This window comes from Felis catus, chromosome B1 (assembly GCF_018350175.1).
Source record: "Felis catus isolate Fca126 chromosome B1, F.catus_Fca126_mat1.0, whole genome shotgun sequence".
In the NCBI taxonomy this organism is placed as follows: Eukaryota; Metazoa; Chordata; class Mammalia; order Carnivora; family Felidae; genus Felis; species Felis catus.
This window is the reverse complement of record NC_058371.1, coordinates 85,707,419-85,731,952: the sequence shown is the minus strand read 5'-3', so window position 1 is coordinate 85,731,952 and position 24,534 is coordinate 85,707,419. Positions and strand designations below refer to the sequence as shown.

Sequence of the window (24,534 nt, the reverse complement as noted above, 5' to 3'; positions counted from 1 at the left end):
AGCTGCCTAACCGACTGAGCCACCCAGGCGCCCCGGTAGCATCTTAATCAAGTATATATAGATTCTATTCCTACCTCCGTGAACTATTAAAATTCTCACTTATACTTGCTTTATTTCTTCTCTATATTTTGAGACTACGTAAATATTTCATTTCACATCAAACTATTTATGTATTTATTTATATCAGAATAGAGACATGATTTCCTAAATTATTGAATGGCTTCTAATTCTTAGGATATGAAAAGAGAGATAGGGAGAGATGACCAACAAGGAAATACTGAATACTCCTTTATTCATTCATCCACTTAACAGATATTCAGTGGAGCCTAGGATGTACCAGGCACTCAATTCAGGCTGTAACTTCAGTGCATCTGGTTTGAGCCTTAAGCAGCATTCCTCCTGAAGTGAACAGCCACTGGGTACAAGACAGCACTTGTTCCTGTTACCATGTGGCTGGGCCCCCCAAAGTTGTTAGCCTTAATTTCTTTAAAGTTGTGAACATTTATTTCTCTTGGGAGATGGGATATTTATAAACTGAACATTAGTATTTCATACAGATCTCAAAATCAGGACTCCGTAAGTTAGGATTATGGTCTTAACTTTCACATATCAGATATAACACCTTTACAAAATGTTACAAAGTGATGTATAGCAGAGCTGGCTGTCTTTATCGTGTCATTATACTATTTTTCGTAACTCTTCCTCCTACAATGTTTGAAGGAAAACACTTCATCACATTTTGTCTCATACTCAACACTCTAATAAAAATCAGTTCATAGTAGCATCTTTAATTCATTGTACCTCACGCCTTCTCTTTTTCTCCCTTTTTCCTCATTCCTCCTACAAGTTTTTATCCACTCTGTTTTCTTTACCTTGCCTTTTATCCTCTCTTGATGGCCCTCTGTGACCTTGTTTCTCCCTTCCATGCCTTGCTTTATCCTCTCTCTCTCTCTCTCTCTCTCTCTCTCTCTCTCTCTCTCTCTTTGTCTCTCTCACATCTAAGAGGTCTCAGGTCCTCCTTCTTTTATTCTCCATCTTGATCTCACGGCCTGACCTTTGCATTTTTTGTTCCTCTCATTCTGACATTGACTACACTCCCTATTGTTGTTGGCTTAAGGGTTTGGAGATCAAGCAATACCTCACCAGAGTTGAATAATTATTTTTGAAAAGTTTTAGTTTTATTATTTTAAGCACATGGAAAGAGACTCTGTGGCTCAGGTAAATTTAGGCTTAAGCACTGATAATCTGCAATAGTTACAATCATTGCTGCTAAATCTATTAACTGTTCACATACAAACACTGCTGCTAAGGTTTGTTTGTTTTCTCCTATTTGTTATTCATTTATAGAGTATGACTTTTCTTAAGACAGTACTGATGTAATGATTGGTTTTCTAAGCTCTTCAGTTGAAGTCTCTGAAATCAAATCCTGGCTCAACTAGCAGTGGTAACATGGGACATGTTGTTGAAGCTCTCTAACTTTGGTTTCCTCATCCAGACCATGGGGACAGCAAGTGCCTACCTCATAAAAATTGTGTTAATAACTAAATAAGATAGGGGCGCCTGGGTGGCTCAGTTGGTTAAGCATCCGACTTTGGCTCAGGTCATGACCTCATGGATTGTGAGTTCGAGTACCATGTCAGGCTCTGTGTGCTGACAGTTAAGAGCCTGGAGCCTGCTTTGGATTCTGTGTCTCCCTCTCTCTTTGCCTTTACCCCGCTCGTGCACACGCTCGCTCTCTCTCTCTCTCTCTCTCTCTCTCTCAAAAATAAATAAATAAATAAACTTTTAAGAAAGAACTAAATAAGATAGTTCTTGTGAAAGCATGTGTCACCTAGGGAAAGCTGAATGAATGTGATCTATTATTATAGGTGGTGCACCAGATGGTACAATGATCTTATATGGTTTTGTACAAAAAAAATCTATTTGAAAATATAGTAAACATATTTGTGATAAACAATGGAAAATTCTCTATAATTAATATTCCTGGCTAAACAAATTATTTTTGAAGGCTTTTTTTTTTAAAATTCTCACTGCTAATAGGCAAAAAAAAAGCTCAAAATATGAACTTTGTATTGCAGTTAGCTAAAATTCTAAAATTCACCCATGATTCTTTATAGTTCTACTTGAAAGAGCAGTTATTTTCCTTTTTCTATCACCCCCTCGGTCCTAATAATCCCCTCCAGGAAATTCCATTAAGTTTAAATATTTAAGGATATAGGGGCACCTGGTTGGCTCAGTCAGTAGAGCATACAACTCTCGAGCTCAGGGTTGTGAGTTTGAAACCCACATTGGGTGTAGAGATTACTTAAAAGTAAAATCTTAAAAAAAATAAAGATATAAAAACTGAATGCCTTAAGATCGGGAGGCTGTAGAAACCTTACTTCATCAGCGTGGTAAATGACAGATGTTCTGGTCAATGCCCAGTGAAATGTCATCATGAGGTAAGCCCTTCCCAATCTCAGTGGATTGTGAGGCAGAGAAAGCGCACCAACCCCAAGCTTGGAGAAGGGAGCACTCAGTGCTTCAGGCAAGACCTGTAGAGCCCTGGGAACTCTGGGCTGTCTGCACAGTGGTACAGTGTGACCAAGTGACAAGGTCCAGATGCTGGAGTCATCATTTTACAAAGCCAAAGTTACTAATAGAAGAGAAAAATCTTTCCAAGAAGATACCTTATAGAGAAGACAGAAAAGTAAAACAAAGCAAAACAATTAAATTCAATCGACTGGGACATCAAGTGGTCTAGGAGCTCAGAGCTAGGAAGTTACTTAGTAAAATTAGAACTTTGATAAGTTTTACAGTTTTCCAAAGGAAATCTTCTGCTAAATAATTGTACCTTTTTTCAACCATGATCCATCCTTCCTTCCTTCCTTCCTTCCTTCCTTCCTTCCTTCCTTCTTTAGAGAACAAGTAGGGGAAGGGCAGAGAGAAAGGGAGAGAGAAAATCTTAAGCAGACTCCATACCCAGCATGGAGCCCGGGGTGGGGCTCCATCTCAAGATCATGAGATCATGACCTGAGCTGAAATCAAGAGTCAGAAGCTTAACTGACTGAGCCACCGGGTTTCTTTAAATGAAACATGAAACACATAAAACGATTTATGACTACTTTCTCAATGTTCCCAGGGATGGCACATAACTAGTACTTTTCTAGATACAAGAAGATCATTTATTTCATACAATGGATACTTTCGGAGGGCTTAGTTCTCTCTCAGAATCTTGGGTTTAAAAGGGCTGGAGGCACAGTATAGGCTAACCCATCCACATGGTAGAGTTGCAACATGGTGCTATCATTTTTCTAGAAACTGACGCTTAAAAAACATAGTCATCTCTGAACTTTCCCTCACCTTTATCTTCCAGAGTTGATTTAATCTTTTAACACATCCAGCTTTTACTTTCTTTAACACGTTTGTGTTAATATCCCCTCTTCTCCATATCCACTGCCTCTACCTCTCACAACTGAATTATTGGAACAGTCTTATACAGCCATATAACTTAGCATGTCAGAATCTTGGTTTCTTCATGTGCAAACTAAAGATAATCATAGTATCTGCCTTACAGGATTATGGTGAGGATTGAATGAGGTATTTTAAGTGCTCAATTCAGCACCCTACAAATAGGTAGAACTCAAGAAATGTTTGATATTATTGTTATTATGTATTCTTCCTGCTATAGTCTCTTCCTACCAAATTCATCCTGCACACTATGTCTAAACAAATCTTTCTGGAAAACATGTCATTCCACCTTAGGAATCTGTCTTATCAAATTCCTGCTTCACTTTCCATGCCCTCTTTGGCCGAATCATTCATTCACTCTTTCATCCATTAATCTTTCGTTCAAACTCTTGATATATAACTTATTTCCTATTACTTCCAGACATGTATCATTCAACCATTAATTTTATATGCTATCGCGGATCCGTGCTACAGGGCAGGTATTGGGTATAGAGTAAAAATTATGGCAAAAGCACTGCCAACTCTCAGGGAATTTACAGTTGGGAGAATAAAGAGTATACTAGTCAGAAAAGTGTCTTCACATGCCCCCCCCCCACATGTTCTATGTGTTCCTAACCCAGCCCAACTGCTCTCTCTTGTCTTCAAAGTTATGTCATACTTAGTACCACCCTATTTTACACTCTTCTGTCTAATGAGGGTTCTCTGGGTCTTAACAAACAGATAATAAACTCCCTGAGAGACTTCTATATTCTCTTAAGTGACTAACACGCTAGGAGCTCAAAATGTACTTTTCAACTGACATTGACTCATTTTTATAGGGTTTTGTAAGTTTTTATAGGATACAGAACACATATATTCTCTTTTGGTCCATATTTTCAAAATTTACGTATTTAAAATCTGGAGACTAATAAAGGGAGGAGAATTTATATTTTTGTCAATTAGAATATGTATTCATTTGGACCTAGAGCTCTTTGATTTATTATAGCTGATTATGGCCTGTTATTGGATTAACTGAGAGTCCATGAGTATTTGAGAACTGCACATTAGTTTGTATTTTTCGTTCACTATTTTTTATAGAATTGGAAAGTGTTCCTAAATAAACTCTTCGTTATGGCTATTATTACTGTGTAACGAACCCAGAAACTTAGTGTTGTAAAGCAACACTCACTTTATTTTGCTCACGATTTTTGTGGCTCAGTGATTCAGGAGGGGCCTAGCTGGGTAGTTCTCCCTTAAGGGTCTCTCATGCTGGTGAGGTCAGACATCAGCTGGGGGTGCTGTCTGACGTTTGGAAAGAACCTTAGACTCGTTAGACTTTTATTCCCATCCCCGAAGTGAGACTGCAGGCAAGTCACTTTATTTTTCCTGGGGCATTTTGCTGGGGCTCTTTTTTGGCACATGATGAAATAAAACCAATAAATTGAGAATTCTTTCAGCTCAAAAGTTCTATGATTCTATGAAATGCAAAAATAATATTTGTATGTTAACAGATACAAATCACCGTGTATAATTAAAGTTATTCTACAAGCAGAAAATGTTACTAAAGGGAAAGGAAAACATAAGGATAGAGGTAATGAAATAAAAAAGTTTTGTCGTGAAATAGAAACTTATCTTAAATCAATTTTGCCACTAGAGGTCACTAGTGTACCATCTCAAAAGAGAATACATGCACTCAAGTCACTAGCAGTTCCCTGTCTATGGCCCCCAAATGACATTCATGGTATCTTTCAGTTTATTCTGAATATCTCCTTTAGTTGTCAGAGGTATATGTTATGATGAGGTCACCATGCTTGTCACTATAGGTGATGTTTCATGTGTGCTTAATGTTGTGTAAGTGTGAAGATCCCCGACTGGAACCATAAGGAAAATGACTTCTTTGGCTATTCTGCCCTCTCAATGGGATGTGGTAAGGAGCAGTGAGATAATTTGTCAGAAAGTTATATGAGCTCTGAGGTGGAAAGACACTGTGGAAATACACTATCATCCTCTCATGCAACACAGACATGCCTGCTTTTTATAAGACAGAAAAAGTGGCAGAACACTCAGTCATTCATTCCTACAACCTATATTTGTGGACACATATGTAGGCACCAACCTTGGCAATGGGGCTACATTAATGAAGAAGATCAACTGGTCCCTTCAAGGAATTTAAGGAATCAGGTTTAGGAGGTTTTAGATACAATTAGTTCTTGTAGACCACCATGCCAAGCAACTTGCCCTCAGATATTTTTATTTCATCTTCCCAACAGACCTTTAGGATAAGCTCTGTAATTCCCATTCCCATAGATGGCCACTTGCAGCACAAGAGCCAGTGGCTCTTATGAGGTGATCTTAAGAGTAGACTATACACCTTTTACATCAACTCCAAAACTGAACCACAGAGATGCTTGCAAGAAATGTTAAAATACAGAGTTGGGTTGTGGCCAGTGATGCTTGCTAGACAAAAATATTAAAATTTATTTCAACAAAAACCTCTTCAGATTGGAGAAACAATGTTCTAAATGAAATTAATACCCTGAAACATAAAAATACAGAGAGATCACCTCTAAAGAAACTTCTTTATTTATTTTTTAAAAAAAATTTCTTTGTATGAAGAAACTTCTGTAAGAAGGATGAACTCCAAAATACCTCTGAAGGCCATATCAATTTTCTCCCAAAATGAAAACTACATTGTATTTTCTTCTAATTTGCTGCCTGTTGTACATAAAGAAACTCAAAGCTCACAAGTCTGCCATCAAGGATGAGTAACAAGGAATTCTGGGCTCTTTCCATAACTTGAGGACCTGTTTCTTCTACAGCTTTAAGGGGACTTGAACTGACTTAAATTAGTTGTCATCAGACTCTAGACCAGACACAGGCTGTTTCTGAGCAGGGACACAAGCAAAGCCCTCATCCCTTAGTAGCGAGCCTTTCTCTTGTTATCTGCCTTCACGAGAAAAGGAGAAAAACAGCCTGGACAAATCCCTGCTTCAAACTGAGGACGCTTTGATCTGCTTTTGCTGTGATGAGTGTTACTAACTATCCTGAAAATTTCTAATTTTAACCGCTTATTTTAAAACAAACTACAGACAGGTTTTTCCTTCCTTCTGATTGTTGCAAAGTTCAGTGAAACAGTGAAAAAGAAAAGGTAGGACTCCAAAATAGCTACAAAAAAATACCTGGTTGATTTTAAAAAACACGATTGTTATTGTGCCATTGACTTCTACTGATGCTTCTTCCATGCCGGCTAGTGTGGTTCTCTTCCATTTTGACTTATAGGCACCCTATCATTTTATGAGACAGACATTTTGTAGTATTTCCCTGAAATAATTGTGTCAGGAAGGAGGAAGAAAAATGGGAATTTGTCACAGAACTAAAGATTATTCAAGTTAGAGATTTGGGGGAGAGGCAGTCCATAATGAGCCCTGCGTGTCACTATATGCTCTTGCTGGCATGCTAAGAAGTCTTTATCCAGACCGTTTCTTGGGGTGCATTTGCAGAGTGCAACTTTAAGGGTTGAGGTAATGCCTCTCCCTGGTTAAAGGGCAAGCTTGCTTCCACTAGCCGTAAAAGCAATGCCTCCCTGTACTGTAACCCCCTGTGTGTGCAGGCACCTACCTGGGTCCCTCAGCCTCCCCACTGTGGGACTTGGGGAATGTGGAGGACAGAAGCAAGCCAGCGTGAAGCTCACGTTGCTGGCGAACTATCCCTAATAGAGTTCTCGGACTCTGACCAGGCATCTCCTGTCTCCTTCCAGCATTCATGAATTCATAGCAGGCTAACTTGTTAGCCTTTAAGTAACGTAAAATCTCAGAGCCTGACAGAGGAACTCTCCCAAGTTGGTTATTTTTAGCACAAACAGTTACTAGGGAAACAAAAGTATGAGAATCATGCTTGTATATTGGAAGTAGGAAAATACATTAGCACTCTTAGCCTTGCTAGTAAGGCATTCTGGTACAAAATATCAGTTTCACTATTACCCTGACACCTATGCATGTCAAAGAATCACTTTGTCTTATTAAAACAGAATCCCCTTTATGCTCCCAGAGCCCAATGATTACTGTTGATTTTAAAGCAAAGTGTTTTATGAAGATGTAGTGGAGCATGCACCCAGCCAAAATGATTAATAATCGTAGATTTGCATATAGAGAACCACAGAAACCCAAAATCTTAAAAGCGGGAATGGAGTGGCACAAAGATCAATCACTGAGGAAAGCTTTCAGGACCTATGGCAGGCCTGTTACTAAGGGCTAGATGGTCAGACACAACCAAACCATCAAAGGTTGACTCTTAAATATGGGAATCTCTGTTATCACTCACTGGTAGTGTTCTTTGATAAATGCAGTGGTATTTTATATAATATTAGAGAAGCAGAATGAACTTTATTACAATCCTTCACTTGAGGAAACAGGAGTCTATAGAAAAGTGACTCATCCCCTACAGATTTATGGTCAATTTCAAATATTTGGATATTCTACAGTATTTAGCTTATAATGAACCCTGAACTAAAATTTTCAACTAGTAAATATATGAAGAATTGAATGGACAAATATAGATTGAGCCAGAGCTGGAACCCAGGCTTCCTCTTATTCAAACCAATGCTTGTTGCCGTGCTGATAGATCAGGCTTTCCAAACCAGTCATTTGCATACCATCATCACACTTTTTGCCACATTAAATTAACCCTTTAATTAACGTTATTTCTGAACATACCTTTGTTTTAGGCAACAACATCTGCAAGTTGAGGGTCGGTTGTATTATTTGTACTTTTCAATTACAATAAAATATGCAACGATTTTTAAAGGCTAATCTTGCACAGCCAGAGGTATAAGCACCAATCTTCGGGAAACTGATTAAACATTACTTTGTGTAGAGAAAAATGAGCATCAAGACTGCAGAATCATTCCCAGTTACTTTCAGTTTTGCCATAAAGTCCAAAGCTTGATTCCATGAAGACCCTGAAGTCCTTCTGAATTCTCATTTGAGAAATTCTAAAAATACACTGGCAATTTCTTACTTTTTCTCTATTAAACCAATGAATGAAAATAACTCTAATCAAATTAGCCAACTACTGGTTATTATCAAGAAATTATAATGTTGAAAAAAGTATACATGAACAGCTTAATTTACCAAATAGCAGCATGGTATACTCTTAAGTCTAGTTTTGAAATCAAGTTTCAACAAGTAGAGTATATTCTTGACTCACCAAATTTAGGACATCACTCATTCTCCAATGAATTCAATAACCTTTCAAGGGAAAAAAATAAGTAAAAAGGAAAATGTGAGTTCTTATTTAGGAACGAGATGAAACACATTTTGCAAATTAATGAGCTTAAAGTATCAGGGAACACACCTGGTTACACTTGAAAGTTATCAAAATGCCTCCATTTAGCATATTTCACTTTAAAATATCCCCAGAATGTTTAGAACTCTCTAATTGCTTAAGTTAGAAGTTTCATGTTCATGATGAGATTATGTCAGGCTGAAACATCAAAATGATCTTGGAAGTTCTCTACTATTTATCATTTCTTCCTTACATAATACATTGTTCTGTAACAATAGTTTTCAATTTAGAGTTCCCCATTCTTTACGAAGAGTATTTTACTTTTACACTTTTATTTAGATGGTTATAAATTAATATATGCATATCCCAGACAACAAATGTTCATCTTATAATCAAATATTTCTGTGCAATTTCAGTGGTTTCTATTTGTACGTGTATGTTTGCCTTATTCAGAAGAAGGGAAATTTTGTGGCTATTTTTAAATCATTTTTAATTGAAAAATATAATGCAAATATGGAGCATTTATTTTTACGTAAAAGTAAATGTATAGCTTAATGAATGGTTTACTCAGGACTAGTTTGGTAAAATTTCAACTTCCTTTTTCTATCCACTTGGGTGTACTGTCCTTTTTTGTTATATTTTTGTTATTTCTTTTTTCTTTTTTTATACAGTATTTTTTTAAGTTTATTTATTTATTTTGAGAGAGAGAGAGACAGACAGAGCACACAAGAGGGGGAGGGGCAGAGAGAGAGGAAGAGAAAGGAAATCCCAATGTGCGGCTCAAACCCACAAATGAGAGATCTTGACCTAAGCCGAAGTCAAAAGCTGGACACTTAACTGACTGAGCCACCCAGGCCCTATCAAGGGTTTTTTTTCTACATTCGAGGGCAGAACTTAATTATCAGTAACACTGTTTTATCAAATTTGCAATATTTTGTGATTGATATATTGCTAACTTTAGGATTATCATTTGGTACGTTCTCTTTTTTGAGATAGTTTTTCTAAAGACTTCCTTTAAACTCTAAAATATCTTACAAGATATATGTTTGGTTCCAGAATTTTTTAAAAGGCAAATGCTCTAAAATAATCATATTCTACTTGATGACAATCATTTTCTTGCATCTTTTCAGTGATTTTAGCATCCAAAATAAACCATAGATTTTTTTGTCTGTTTTTGAAAATATGTATTTAAAAAATTTTTTTCTTAATGTTCATTCATTTTTAAGAGACAGAAAGAGACAGAGCGTGAGTTGAGGAGTGGCAGAGAGAGAGGGAGACACAGAATCCAAAGCAGGCTCCAGGTTCCAAACTGTCAGCACAGAGCCTTGCGTGGGATATGAACCCACAAACTGTGAGATCATGACCCGAGCTGAAGTTGGATGCTTAACCAACTGAGTCACCCAGGTGCCCCTAAAAGTATGTATTTTAAGTGTCCTTTTATCTACAGGTTTTCTTTGCATTCTTTTCCCACCCAGTGCATTTTATTTTCTTTTTGTTGAAGAAAAGGGCTTTTTGTTTGTTGTTTTTGTCGTTTTGATAGCCAAATTTTGCTAACTTTGTCCAGGTGGTAGATTTACCATATTTCTCTCTGACCTCTGTTTTCCTGTTAAATTGCTACTTTATGGGCTTGATCAGGTCAGGTTGCAATTTCTTTTCCTTTTTTGGTGGGGGCAGGCAGGCAAGACTATTTCATAGGTGGTGGTACATTCTTCTTCCATCAGGAAATAAATGTCGTTTGGTGTGTTCCCTTTGCAATTTAGTGGTATTGGTGCTCTAGATTAGTGTTTCTCAGAGGTCGTTCTCATTGTATCCCAACCCCCAGGGCCTTTGAGACATTATTTTCCTAACCACACCCTCCCCTTATGAAATTGTCTTTGCGAAGCTTGGAAAACCATTATTTCTTCAAGTATTTTTTAGAACCAGACTCTCCTTCCTTTCCTTCTGGGACTCTGATGACACAAAATGGTATCTCTTGTTGTCTTTCATTCCTGAGGCTGATTGGTTTGTTTTTCCCTTCATTTTTTCCCCCTTTAGTTCAAATTGCACCATTTCTACTGAGGTTTCCTCAAGTTCACCAACTCTTTCCTCTTTCACCTCCATCGTACCACTGATTCTTCAGTTTCACATTTCAGTTATTTTATGTTTCAGTTATAAAGTTTCCATTTGGTTCGTATTCATAGCTTTTATTATGTTACTTATACTCTCAATTGTAACCTCTGTTTCAGGATTTTTCATGATTGCTTGTTCAAATACTTCTTAATAGCTGCCTAAAATATCTTTTCTGGATATTTTCAACATTTGTGTCATCTTAGTGTTGGTATCTGTTGACTGTTATACCCATGTGAATTGAGATTTCATAGTTCTTCATAAGCTGAATAATTGTGGACTGGATCCTGGACATTTTGACTATTAGATCATGAGACCCTGGGTCTGGTTTAAATCCTATGGAAAACGTTAATAGTTTTGTTTTAGTGGGAATTTGAGTTCATTAGGTTGAGGCAGCAAGTTCCAACCCACACCTTCTTTGGGCTGTGGTTTCAAAGTCATTTCAAATTGGAAAGTCTATGCAGTGCTTTATTTTTACTTAATTCTAATGATCCTGATAATAGTTCAATAAAGTTGGTTTTATGATACTTACTTTACAGATAAAAAGAGAAGTTTGAATTCACCTATCACTAGCTGTATGATATTGGACAATTTAAGCCTTAATTTCATCTCCAAAATGGGATGGATAATACCTACATCATTGGATTGTTTGAGAACTGAGTAAAATAACACATGTAGCATATCTAGCATACTTCAAACCCTAAAGAAATCCTGGATAGTCTTCTCATTTAAAAAAAAAAAATCACTCTAGAGGCGCCTGGGTGGCGCAGTCGGTTAAGCGTCCGACTTTAGCCAGGTCACGATCTCACGGTCCATGAGTTCGAGCCCCACGTCAGGCTCTGGGCTGATGGCTCGGAGCCTGGAGCCTGTTTCCGATTCTGTGTCTCCCTCTCTCTCTCCCCCTCCCTCGTTCATGCTCTGTCTCTCTCTGTCCCAAAAATAAATAAAAACGTTGAAAAAAAATTTTAAAAAAAATCACTCTCAGGGCTCCTGGGTGGCTCAGTTGGTTGAGCGTCCGACTCTTGATCTTGGCTCAGGTCCTGATCTCACGGTTCATGGGATTGAGGCCCATGCTGGGCTCTGCGCTGGTGGCGAGGAGCCTGCTTGGGATTCTCTCACTCTCGCTCTCTGCCCTGCCCCCACTCTCTCTCTTTCTCTTGCAAAAGAAATAAACATTAAAAAAAAATCAGATGCAGGGGCACCTGGGTGGCTTAGTCAGTTAAGCATCCGACTTTGACCTCTCCCCCGACTCATGCTCTGTCTCTGTCTCTCTCTCTCTCAAAAATAAATAAATAAATAAATTTTTAAAATCAATTTCAGTGGGAAAAATAATATATAATCAAATACAAACAATTTAAGTTACAGAAGATGACTTTTGACAGTCATATACACATGTAACCACCACTCCAATAAAAATATATAGAACATTTCCACTACAACAGAAAGTTCTCTCAGGCCCCTCTGTGGTCAACTCTTATCTGTCCTCAACCCCAGGCAACCACTAATCCAACTATTATAATAAATAAGTTTTGTCTGCTCTAGAGCTTTATATTAATAAAATCATACAGTTTGCACATTTTCTATCTGGCTGTTTTCACTCAGCATAATACACTTCAGATTCATCCATATTGGTAGTTTGTTACTTTCTATTGCTGACAAGCTTTATTCCATTATTTTACTGGGATGTTTTTCCATTATTGATTGAAAGAGTTCTTAGAAATTCTGAGTTCAAGTCCTTTGTTAGATCACGTATTATGATTTTTTCCCAGTCTATACATTGTCTTCATTTTCAAAATGGTGTCTTTCAAAGAGCAGGGTCAGCTGGGTGGATAGGTTGGTTAAACATCCAAATTGGGCTCAGGTCATGATCTCACAGTTGGTGAGTTCGAGCCCCACATGGGGCTCTGTACTGACAGCTCAGAGCCTGGAGCCTGCTTTGCAGATTCTGTGTCTCCCTGTCTCTCTCTGCCCCTCCCCCGCTCATGCTCTGTCTCTCTCTTCTTCAAAAATAAACATTAAAAAGAAGAGCAAAAATTATTAATATTTATAACGTTCAATTAATCATTTTGTTCTTTTATGGGTGTGTGTGTGGCCTTTCACAAAAAATTCTGCCAACACCAAAGGGGTGAAGACTTTTTTCTTTGACCTCTTCTAGAAGATTTACAGTTTAAGCTTTTATGTTGTAATTTATGATCCATTCAGAATTAACAGTTCTCTGTATGCTATAAGGTAGGGACCGAGGTTCATTTTTTTCCCTTCAACTGATATTCAGTTGTTCTAGCACCATTTATGGAAAAAAATCTATCCTTTCTCATGAAAGTTACCATTGTGAAAATCAATTGACCATATTATGTGTGGGTTTATTCTTAGATTCTATTCTATTTCATTTACCTGTGTGTCTGTAACAATACTCCGTTTATTTTATTGCTTTAACTTTATAATAAGACTTGAAATAAGGTAGTGTAAGTCCTCTAACTTTATGGTTCTATTACAGCATTATTATTCTGTATCTTTTGTTTTTCCATATGAATTTTAGGATCAGCTTTAGACCATAATCTGTGAGAAAAGTGAAAGTTCTGGGGTCAGGAATAACAACTGTTCAGACCCTCTGTCTAGGAGCAATTGTTGGATTCGATCTCCTAAAAACTTGCAAAGGACTTTTGTGTCTATGTTCAGTTTTATGTCTTTTAATGTTTTTGTCTAGTTTTGGAATCAGAGTAACACTGTTCTTAGACAATGAATTGGAAAGTGTTCTTTCTTATTTTATTGTCTGGAAGAGTTTGTGTAGAATTTATATACTTAATTTCTAAATTTTTCACAAATATCTTTGTTATTGATTTCTAGTTTAATTCTTTTGTCAGAAGAGAAAATATTTTATATGATTTCAATGATCTTATTTATTTTTTTTAATTTCAATCATTTTAAATGTGTTGAGGTTTGTTTCATGATAGAGAATATGATCCATTTTCTTGAATACTCCATGTACATTTGAAAAGAAGTTATGTTCTAGTTATTAGGTGGAATTTTTTATAAGTGCCAACTAGGTGAAATTGGTTGATAGGCTTTTTAAGGTCTTCTATAACAATAGTTCCCAAATTTTCCCGCACTCTGTTGAAATCACCTTTGTATCTTCCCAAAATATCAATGCCTGTATCTGAACCCTTGAGATTGTGGCTTAAGAAGTAGGGGGTGTAGCCTGTTCTTTAGAATTCTTAAGAGATTCCCAGGTGATTCTAATGTGCAAGCCAAGCTTGGGACTTGAGTTCCTTACTAGTTTTCTTTTTTTATATAATTAAAAAAAATTTAATGTTTTATTTATTTTTGAGAGAGAGAGGGTGTGTGAGCAGGGGAGGGGCAGAGAGAGAGGAAGACACAGAATCTGAAGCAGGCTCCAGGCTCTGAGCTGTCAGCACAGAGCCCTTACACGGGGCTCGAACTCACAAACCGTGAGATCATGACCTGAGCCTAAGTTGGATGCTTAACCAACTGAACCACCCAGGCGCCCCTAGTTTTCTGTATATGTGTATTTATTTTACAAATTACAGAGAGGGGAGTGATGAACTCTTCAGCTGCACTGTGGGTTGGTTTCTTATTTCAGTCCTACCAGTTTTTGCTTCAGTGCTAGTTTATAGCACTATTAGGATTTTTCATATTCTTTTTTAATTTTTTTTAACATTTACTCATTTTTGAGAGACAGAGCATGAGCAGGGGAGGGTCAGAGAGAGAGAGGGAGACAGAGAATCCAAAGCAGGCTCCAGGCTCTGAACTGTCAGCACAGAGCCTGACATGGGGCTCAAACTCAAGAGCCGTGAGATCATGACCTGAGCCAAAGTCGGATGCCTAACTAACCAAGGTGCCCCTCATTACCACATTTAAAAATGTTGCTTATAAAATAGAATTACCATATGATCCAGTAATTCTACTTCTGGATATACACCCAAAAGAATTGAAGGCAGGGTCTCAAAGAGATATTTGCACACATCATTGTCATAGTAGCATTCACAATAGCTCAAAGTTGGAAGCAACCCAAGTATCCATTGACAGATATATAGAAAAACAAAATGTGCTCTATACATAAATGTAATGTTATTCTGTTTTCAAAAGGAAGGAAATTCTGACACATGCCACAATATGGATGACCCTTGAGGATGTTATGATTAGTGAAAAGTCAGTCACAAAAAAATAAATACTGAAAGAGATTCCACATACATGAAGTACCTACAGTAGTCATATTCATAGAGACAGAAAGAATGGCAGTTGCCAGGTGCTGGAGGGAGAGATAAATGAGGAGTTGCTTTTTAATGGGTATAAAGTTTCAGCTTTGCAAGATGAAAAGTGTTCTGGAGACTCGTTGCATGGCAATGTGAATATGATTAACACTATTGAACTGTACAATTTCAAATAGTTAAGATGAGGGGCGCCTGGGTAGCTCAGCCAGTTGAGCATCTGACTCTTGATTTCAGGTCAGGCCATGAACTCTAGGATTGGGGGCTGGAGTCTGACGGGGCTCCATGCTGAGTGTAGAGCCTGCTTGGGATTCTCTCTCTCTCCCTCTGCCCCTCTCCCCCTGCTCGTGCACCATGCTCTCTTTCTCTAAAACAAATCAAAAATAAAATAAGAAGATGGTACTTTTTTTGTTATTTGTATTTTATACTATAAACAGCATGTATATTTTATGCTCTAACAACAACAAAGTTTCTTTTAATACTTCTTAGTCTTGGGTGTTCTGCAGTTTCATCAGGATGTGTCCAGGTATGAAATTCTTTATTTTAAACCTGCTCAAGAATTAAGTGCTTCTTGATTCTGAGCATTCAAATATTCCACAGTCCTGAAAAATTCTTAGTTATTATTCTTTGAATACTGCTCACACCCATTGTCTGTAATTTCTCTTTTTGACACTCCTACTGGATATACACTGGATCTTTCTTATTTTCCATTTATTTAGCTCCTGTGTTGCATTCTAGTATATTTTCTCAAATTATGTCACATAGTTCCAGCCAAATATACAGTTCTCAAACACTGAATGGAAGATTTTTAGATATATATACATATATATGTATATACATATATACACATATATATGTATATACATATACACACATATATATGTATATACATATATATACATATATACACATATATGTGTGTATATATATACATATGTATATGTATATGTATATGTATATGTGTGTATATATATATATGTGTGTATATATATATATATATATATATATATATATATATATATATATTCTTAAAAGGATTAAGGCGGTATGTCAGCAAACTGAACCCTAAGTGAAAAATCAAGAAACAGGCAGACATAGGCTCACCTCTACAACTCAGGAGAATGTGCCAGAGCCAAAACAATATGGTATTACTACCCTGTACTCAACAAATCTTAAACACAAGCAGGATGCTGCTTTGTGTCAAGTGCTAGATATCAATGAATGCTATCAAGCCAGATTACATTACATCCCAAAGCCTGGCCACAGCATTTCACACTGAATGCATGACCTTGAGCAAGACATTTATTTATTCTTAAGCTTCAGTTTCTTTCTGTGGGTTGCTGTGAGAATCAAAATGAGAGAAGGTGAGCGAAAGTTCTATATATCAAAGTACTGTTAAAGTATTTTCTCAATTCTAAAATATTATTAAATGGTCAGGTGCACTATGGATTTAATAATCGTTTGGAAAGGAGGTGGAGAGGAACAATCCACTAGGGGTATTTGGGAAATTTAAAAATATGGAAAAGTTTGCTTTTTGAATTGAGGTACTACAGTATTATACTGGCTTTATCTATCTTTCACGCCCACAAATACCCTTTTCTTAACTCTGAATGATTTCTCTCTCCCCCGGCATTTGGTTTTACCAACCTCCTTCCTGACAGCTGTCAGAATTTTCCACACTGGATTTCTGACCCCAATTTTCAGGCTCCTGCTGAGACTGAAGGGCTGCTTTCCTGGGACTAGCTTTCTCACGCCTAACTTCGCCTCTGTACTGCCATTGGCTGTTGTTTTTCCTGGACCCGCCCACATCAGCCTCAATCCTGATTGGATGCCAACGTCCTTTTGTTATGGCAAAAGGTGGATCCCTGGGCTTCGACAAAGGACGATTGGGGCGTCGTACAGCTAATGCGCAGGCGTGCCTTCTTGAGTGGGGATTGGTGGGAGACGGGGCAGGACGGGGCGGGACGGGGCAGGACGGGGCGGGACAGGGCGGGACTCCCGTTTCCGCGCACGCTCTGTGGGCGCAGAGGGCGGAGCTGTCGGTACCGGTTGGTGAAAGTGTTGGGGCCTGAGGCGTCCTCCCTATCCCTCCCACTCCCAGCGCCTCCAACGGCAGGTGAGGACAGTCTTGGGCGGCGGAGGGCCTGGCCCCGAGCTATTGGAGTTTGCGGCCACGGTACAGCCAAGGGCCTGGAGGGCGGGGTAGACTGGACGCGATCCGGCGCACCAGGGGCCCGGGAAAAGCGGCCTCGGGCCTGGGCATTTGGTGGGCGGAGGAGGCCTGGCTGTATGCAGAGCCCCTGCGCAACCTCCGTCTCATCTTCTCATTATTGAGCCTAGAGGTTCCTTTGGGGAGGGGCTGCTTTCATCTCTGAGGCGGACGTTCTGCCGCCTTCTCACCGTCTCTTCTGAGTCGAAGGCCGTTGTCCATCCTCCCGCCCTGATTGGGACGGCGGAGGGGCGTTTGGGTGGAATGGGACCTGGCACGCCTGGACTAGTCCGTGGGTGCTCTGCCGAGAGAGCCCGCAGGTTGTGGGGAGAGGATGCCAAGGCGGGGAGGGTGGCGAGTGAGCGATAAATAAGGGCTTGGCGACGGCTTTCCAGGGGCTGAAAGCAGCTCCCGGGTTAGTTTCTACTTGGGCTTTAGGGTCCTGCTGAGCAAGTTTTGGGAAGTTAGGATTGAAAAGGAGAGAGAAGATACATTTCTGAAAGGCAGGACTTTTGTTATACAATATAGCGAGACCACTACTATGACGTAACAATGTTAAAATGATGTGCTGCCGACACCGTAAGTCTGTACCTGAAGATCCAAAGCTGTGCCTATATATTGTTGCCGTACTCAATTGATTAAATTCACGGTAGCTAGTCATTCTCTGGGACTCTAGCTTCCGTTCCTGTCCTCATTGGACCAATCAAATCAATTCCTTAATCTTGTAGAATCTCAAACTGCATTTATCTAACCAGAACAATTCAGAACTTGAAGGAGCCTGAACAGATAAACTCATGTTGAAAGTTGATACAGCTTGAAGGGAATGAAATTTACCTTCAGTTGCTTAGTAAAATATCAAAGGGATTTAACATCAAAGATTGCAAAATATTTGGAAAACTGAGATTAGGGCTGTTATTAAAGTTTTTTGCCATTATATAGTGGAAAAGCAGGAACTTTATAGTTAGACCTGCCTTCAAATTCTTGGTACAAACATTGGCTGTGAAGTCTAAGGCAGATACATAGCCTTTCTGAGATATAGCATCCACAAACATAAATTACGATGCCCTGTTGATTTGATGAATACGAGCTAATAATATATGTAAAGCATTTAGTTGATTAACGCACAGTTTTAGATGCAGAAAAGTTGGTTGCATGTCAGTCTTAACTCTCAAAATCTTAGGTCTCAGATGTGAGCATACCTGGAATGGTATGGTGGAAAAAACTAGCCTGGGTACTCCTGGCTCTGGCAGTAACTACTTCTGTGATTTTGTGATGTGGGGTAAGCCATTATTACTTTTGACCTTGGTTTGTTTATTGGTGAACTGAGGCAGCTAGACCAGATGATTTTTCCAAAATTTCTTTTTGTGGCCTGAATTAGAGTCAAAAGGGAGAGAAGATAACAGCTAATATTATTCAATACCTTCTTTGTACAAGGTACCATTGCAAGCACGTTATATATATGAACTCATTAAATTCTTGACAACAAAACTATGAGGTATATACACTTATCCTCATTTTACAGATGAGGAAACTGAGGCTGAGGTATAACCTTGCTCGAGGTTCCAGAGCTGATAAATAGCAGAGCTAGGATTTAAATACAGGTAATAAAAATTTATGTTCTTAATCACTGTGCTACACTGCCTCTTAACAGTGGTACTATTCAGGGTACTATAAAAGAAGGTAGAGGTCTACTTTGGTAAAACAGTAGTCTTTGGTCACAAGTGTGTGGGCATGGAAGATGGGTCCATCCTAATGTTTGTCACACTTCCTGACCCTTGTTCTCTCCATACCTTTTACATCCAGGACTTAAATTATCAAAATAGTTCTAGGTTCTCTTCCACTGACCAAAGCTAGATGAAGATAGGCATCAAAATTTACTGCAATTTGTTTTGTTTTGGTTTGGTTTTAATATGAAATTTATTGTCAGATTGGTTTCCATACAACACCCAGTACTCACCCCGTAAGGTGCCCTCCTCAGTGCCCATCACCCACCCTCTCCTCCCTCCCACCCCCCATTATCCCTCAGTTTATTCTCAGTTTTTAAGAGTCTCTTAAGTTTTGGCTCTCTCCCTCTCTAACTTTTTTTTTTTTTTTCCTTCCTATCCCACATGGTCTTCTGTTAAGTTTCTCAGGATCCACATAAGAGTGAAAACATATGGTATCTGTCTTTCTCTGTATGACTTATTTCACTTAGCATAACACTCTCCAGTTCCATCCACGTTGCTACAAAGGGCCATATTTCATTCTTTCTCATTGCCAGGTAGTATTCCATTGTGTATATAAACCACAATTTCTTTATCCATTCATCAGTTGATGGACATTGAGTCTCCTTCCATAATTTGGCTATCATTGAGCGTGCTGCTATAAACATTGGAGTACAAGTGCCCCTATGCATCAGCACTTGCATCCCTTGGAAAATTTACTGCAATTTTTGAGAAACACTTCTGAGATCCAATCTAGGCTTGAGTCAGAGTTGACAAATCTCAGAACCGTAATCATTTTGGAACTAAGGCAGCCTTAGGAGAAACAGATCAGCCTTAGCACCCCACATTCATTTCAGTGTCTTCACACTTGAGATACTTTGGTCCGGATTTTCTTTTCACATCAGATTTGCATTTATGTATAGGAACAGAAGAATTGACAGTGAACTCTAAAAAGTGCATTTCACATGAAATTGGATTGATATGATAGCAACTATAGATTAAAAAACATTTTATAGTTGAAAAACTCAGTCTAATGTGCTAATGTAGACATCATGAAGTTTGAAGATTGATCTTATTTTGAAAGAAAAAATCTGTGGCTAAATTGCTTTGATACAAAGAGCTCAATGAACCTTCTGATCTTATATATAAAATAAATCAGTTTGTTACTCTAAATTTACTGAAAGAACTTGAATATATGCAAGAAAGCATTTTGAGGCCAGGCTATTTAATCATATCATAATAAGAGAAAATTGTTATTTGTCTTTTTTGTTGTTGTGCAGAGGCAGCTGGCAATACTCCTGTCTCTTTTATTAAAGAATCATGAATACCCTTTTGTACAAGGCTGCCACATACAGTAGGGCAGATTTTGCACTGTGCAAGACTCAAGTGCAGTCTTACATGGACTATGATACGAATGGTGTTCTCTCAGGTTGTGTTGTCGATCCCATAGCACTGTCCTTGTGCCTGGCTGGCTTCTGTGGCATTGACTCCACCCCAGTCTTCAGTGTGTGTATCTAAGCTTCATTTTTCCTCTAATCCCCCTCCACCCCATTTTTCTGCCTTTTTTTCCTTCATTTTTTCAGATGAAGTCAAACTGTTGATAAACCATACAAAGATTTTCTATTGTTTGGTTTACATGTGGCCAAAATTTCAGAAACTGGCTTCATGATTACATTGATCAGTTTGGAACAGTTTGCTTTTGTAGACTTTTTACTTTTCGTGTTAGATTGAAACACAAGCAAGAAAAATATACCATATCCCTATACGAAATCTGATATCAAAGTCATTTGTATTGATTGCATGATTATCTGTTGCTTGGCTTATGTATCTTACAACGCTTCTCATTTGTCATGAAAATTTTGTTTTAGCTGTATTTTTAAAAGCAAATATTAGAAATTTGAAGTACTTTTTGTATATTACTTAGCAGGGGAAATAGCCAAGCTGCAGGCTATTGTTGGCTGAGTACTCTCAAGATCACTTTTGCTTTTGGCTGTGGCCTATGTCATCCCTCCCAGACCTGTGTTAGCCAGGTCAGTGGTTGAAATGGTAGGAAAATTGCAAGTGTCAAATAAAGTTTTCACTGTTAACACTCTTCCTCTTCAGTTGTAAAGAGATACGTTGGTGATTGAATGGAGAGGGATAATTTTTGAAGTGTGGGCTTCGCATATTATAGTAAGTTGAATAATTTAAAGAATTTTGGGGGGCGCCTGGGTGGCTCAGTCAGCTGAGTGTGGAACTCTTGATTTCCGCTCAGGTCATGATCTCCTGGTTTCTGAGTTTGAGCCCTGCATCTGGCTCCATGCTGATGGGGCAGGGCCTGAGATATTCTCTCTCTCTCTCTCTCTCTCTCTCTCTCTCTTTCTCTCTCTCTCTCTGCCCCTCCCCCACTCACACATGCATGCACACTGTCTCTCAAAATAAATGAAACTTTAAAATAAATAAATAAATAATCTTTAAAAAGATTTTTAGTAATTAGTCTACTTGGATTTATGTAGATGTACCGATACATATTACATATTAACATATTCTGTGTATATATTATTAATATATATTTAATTAATTACATATGTATTCTCAGGTTCCTTGCACTTCAGAGAAATTTTATATGTATATTACATATGTACATATACTACGTATGTATGTATATATATATAATGCACATGTAATATGTATATAACACGTACATATATCACAAATATATGTGTCAACTTTCTCTGAAGTACACAGAACCTGAGAATTAAAACCATGTGAATAAGATACGAAGGGGAGAGTAACTAATTCTAGAGAAGTAGAAAGATGCCAGAAGACTTGGGAGTAGATTTATTAAGCATGAAATCAATTTTACATCATTTGTAGCTAGTTAATTCTTTAATAATGCTATGTGTAGGATGTTTAATGTCTTTCTTTTTTAGAGTAATACATGATGTCTTATTTCAGAGATAGTTCATATGTACGTACACTGAGCATTTTATCTTCACATTCATGCCAGTATCTGAAAACTCTTTAATGTGATTCTAGTTCTAGAATGTCAACATCCTTGTTCAGTAGGTCTGGGTTCCACTGTTTAGTATATGGAAGCATAACAATGCTTTGGGTATAAGAGGTGCTCCGTAATTAATTTGTTGAAAGAGTAACAATATTGACAGGTCTAAATTGCTTCAGTGAGTAGGTTAGATTGGTGACCAGTAATAATCTGGTTTATTTAATAACTCTTGAACACACCGAATAAGAAATGAATGTTAGCTATAGAGCACAACGTATTTCATAAGAATTTTATGCTTTAATATTTTGAAACCTTTTATAGGAACAATAAAATGTTAATGTTTTACTTATTCACATCCTAATTTTGTTTTAACTATAACTAGGATGTAACAGGTTGATATTTTCATTTATCCCACATTAATGTTTCAGATAACTAGTATTTTTCTCTTGAACGTTATCAATAAAAAGTTTTAAACAGTATATGTAAAATAATACTTTAATGATGAAAAATATTTTTAAACACATTTGTTTTCATCCCTATTATCATCCTTAATAGAAGAGCTTTTTTCATTTTGCTGTTCTCTTTATTTGTATTTATGTATATTTTACATGATTTACATCAATGAATACACCATTTTATAAACATTCTTCTATGTTATTATAGTCATCCTAATTATTTTTAGTACCCACTCAATTAGAAACTACAGTAATTACAGACTGAATGGACAGTTTATGTTGTTTCCAATTTGGTGGGTTGTAAATAAGGTTGAAGTGAAGATTTTATGTATATAATTTTTCCTTCTTTGTAATTTTCCTTAGGCTAAATTTCCAAGAGCAAAATTGCTTAGTAGAAAATATTTAAATGTTTTTATGAGTGTAATGTATTACCATACTGCTTTCTAAGAAGATACATATTTAAAATTTGTGTCTAATATTTTGTATTTGTTCTTCCATAACTTTGCTACTATTGATCATTATCTCCTTTAAAAAAATTTGATAAATGTACAATGGTATGTTATTGCTATATGTGTCTGTTTCTTTTTCTTACTGCAGACGATTCATCAAGGATTTTGTATCCAAGGCCCAAAAGTTTGTTACCCGAGATGATGAATGCTGACATGGATGGTATGTTCTTTATTTTCCTTTTTGTATGTTCCTGGTTTTGTGGATGCTTTTGGCTTAATACAGCAACAGAAAGAACAGAGAAGCAATATTTAGAGGGGTTGGATTTGGCTAATTTACTGACTTATATACTGTCTAGTTCTAGAAAGAATTGATGTTGGCAAAACATATCTGCCATGTGGGCATATAACTTTTTCCTTTACAGGGTTCTTGTGTAAGGCAAGTAAGATAACAAAGATGAAACATTTTGTATGACTTTAAGTGCTGCACTACACAAATGGTACCTAACATTAATTAATAGTAAATGCAAACCTTTGTATTACAGCAGTTGATGCTGAAAATCAGGTGGAACTGGAGGAAAAAACGCGACTTATTAATCAAGTGTTGGAACTTCAACACACACTTGAAGGTGAGCCCCATTTTGTAGTTTTCTTGAATAACATCCACTTAGTTGAAATTGTAAGCATTTATGTTGCTAAATTTTGTTACCGTGCCCCCAGTTTTTGAAAGTATAAACTTCAGAGTCCATTTCGATAATGTTTTCCCCCTCCTGCCTGCATCTTTGGCTGGTGATTTTAAAGAAGAGGTGTGCTTCAATGAGAAAGTCAAATAGTGTTCTTATGCATCCCTCTGGGTTTAAGGTAATGCTGTTTATTACATGAGAGCCCCCTTTTAAGCATTGTGTTATTACTAAGTCCACTTTAATAAAGCTTATATTAAAATAAAAAGTGGTTTAGCTTCAGAGATTAAAAGTAAATTGATCTGAGGTTTGTTTTCATTTTCTAAATGTCTTGCATAAAATTAATGCTACCAGTGAAACATCTTGTTTTTTTTAATGTTTATTTATTTTTGAGAGGGAGTGCGAGAGTGAGCCAGGGAGAACCAGACAGGGGGACAGGGGATCTGAAGCAGGCTCTGCACTGACAGCAGCATGCCCAATGTGGGGCTCAAACTCACAAACCCTGAGATTGTGACTTGAGCCAAAGTTGGATGTTCAACCAACCGAGCCACCCGGGTGTCCTGAAACATCTCGGTTTTTAATGAAATTAAGAGGTTGTGGGTTTTTTTTTTTTTTTTTTTTTATTTTGTAACAGCAGGGTGAGCAGATCGTGTCATTTCACTGGCTTCCTATTTCACAGTTAATAAAAGCCAGGTTACTCTCTGGCTCTGTTCCTTTTTACCTTTCAGAGTCAGTCATGTCACACTGTCTGCCTCATACATTCTGTCTCAGACACTGGCCTCCTTGCTTCTACTTAGGGGCTTGAATCTTTCCCTTAGGTGTTTGCATTCTGTATGGCTCATTTCCTTCCTTTAGGTCTCTGGTCAAATTCCCTTTATCAAAATAGCTATCTATACTATATAAAGGGCAACCTCAGGGGCTCCTGGGTGGCTCAGTCAGTTGAGCATCCAACTTCAGTTCAGGTCACGATCTCGCAGTTTGTGAGTTCGGGCCCTGAGCCGGGCTCTGGGCTGA

General features: G+C 37.7%; 1 protein-coding gene and 1 long non-coding RNA gene across 11 annotated transcripts in view; one reads left to right on the top strand and one right to left on the bottom strand.

Moving 5' to 3' along the window:
- Positions 1–16,837, bottom strand: part of LOC111560148 — an 85,323-nt gene extending 68,486 nt beyond the window's left edge. For all 3 annotated transcript variants that reach the window (XR_006596740.1, XR_006596739.1, XR_002741772.2), the window contains exons 1-2: positions 16,692–16,837; positions 8,635–8,675 (exon numbers count right to left, since the gene is read on the bottom strand). This is a non-coding gene — a long non-coding RNA (uncharacterized LOC111560148). The remainder of the gene's footprint in view (positions 1–8,634; positions 8,676–16,691) is intronic.
- The window catches only part of SCOC (short coiled-coil protein), a 45,103-nt gene that overhangs the window by 18,158 nt on the left and 2,411 nt on the right, over positions 1–24,534 (top strand). The window contains exons 1-5 of one of the 8 annotated variants that reach the window (XM_045055846.1): positions 17,030–17,160; positions 18,776–18,854; positions 21,060–21,128; positions 22,992–23,063; positions 23,386–23,469. In XM_045055846.1, coding sequence (XP_044911781.1) covers positions 23,042–23,063; positions 23,386–23,469 — 106 coding nt within the window. In that variant the 5' untranslated portion in view covers positions 17,030–17,160; positions 18,776–18,854; positions 21,060–21,128; positions 22,992–23,041. Of the gene's footprint in view, positions 1–16,934; positions 17,221–18,775; positions 18,855–20,880; positions 20,987–21,059; positions 21,129–22,991; positions 23,064–23,385; positions 23,470–24,534 lie in introns of those variants that run through there. The other 7 variants (XM_045055848.1, XM_045055845.1, XM_045055847.1 and 4 more) reach the window with 7 other exon arrangements.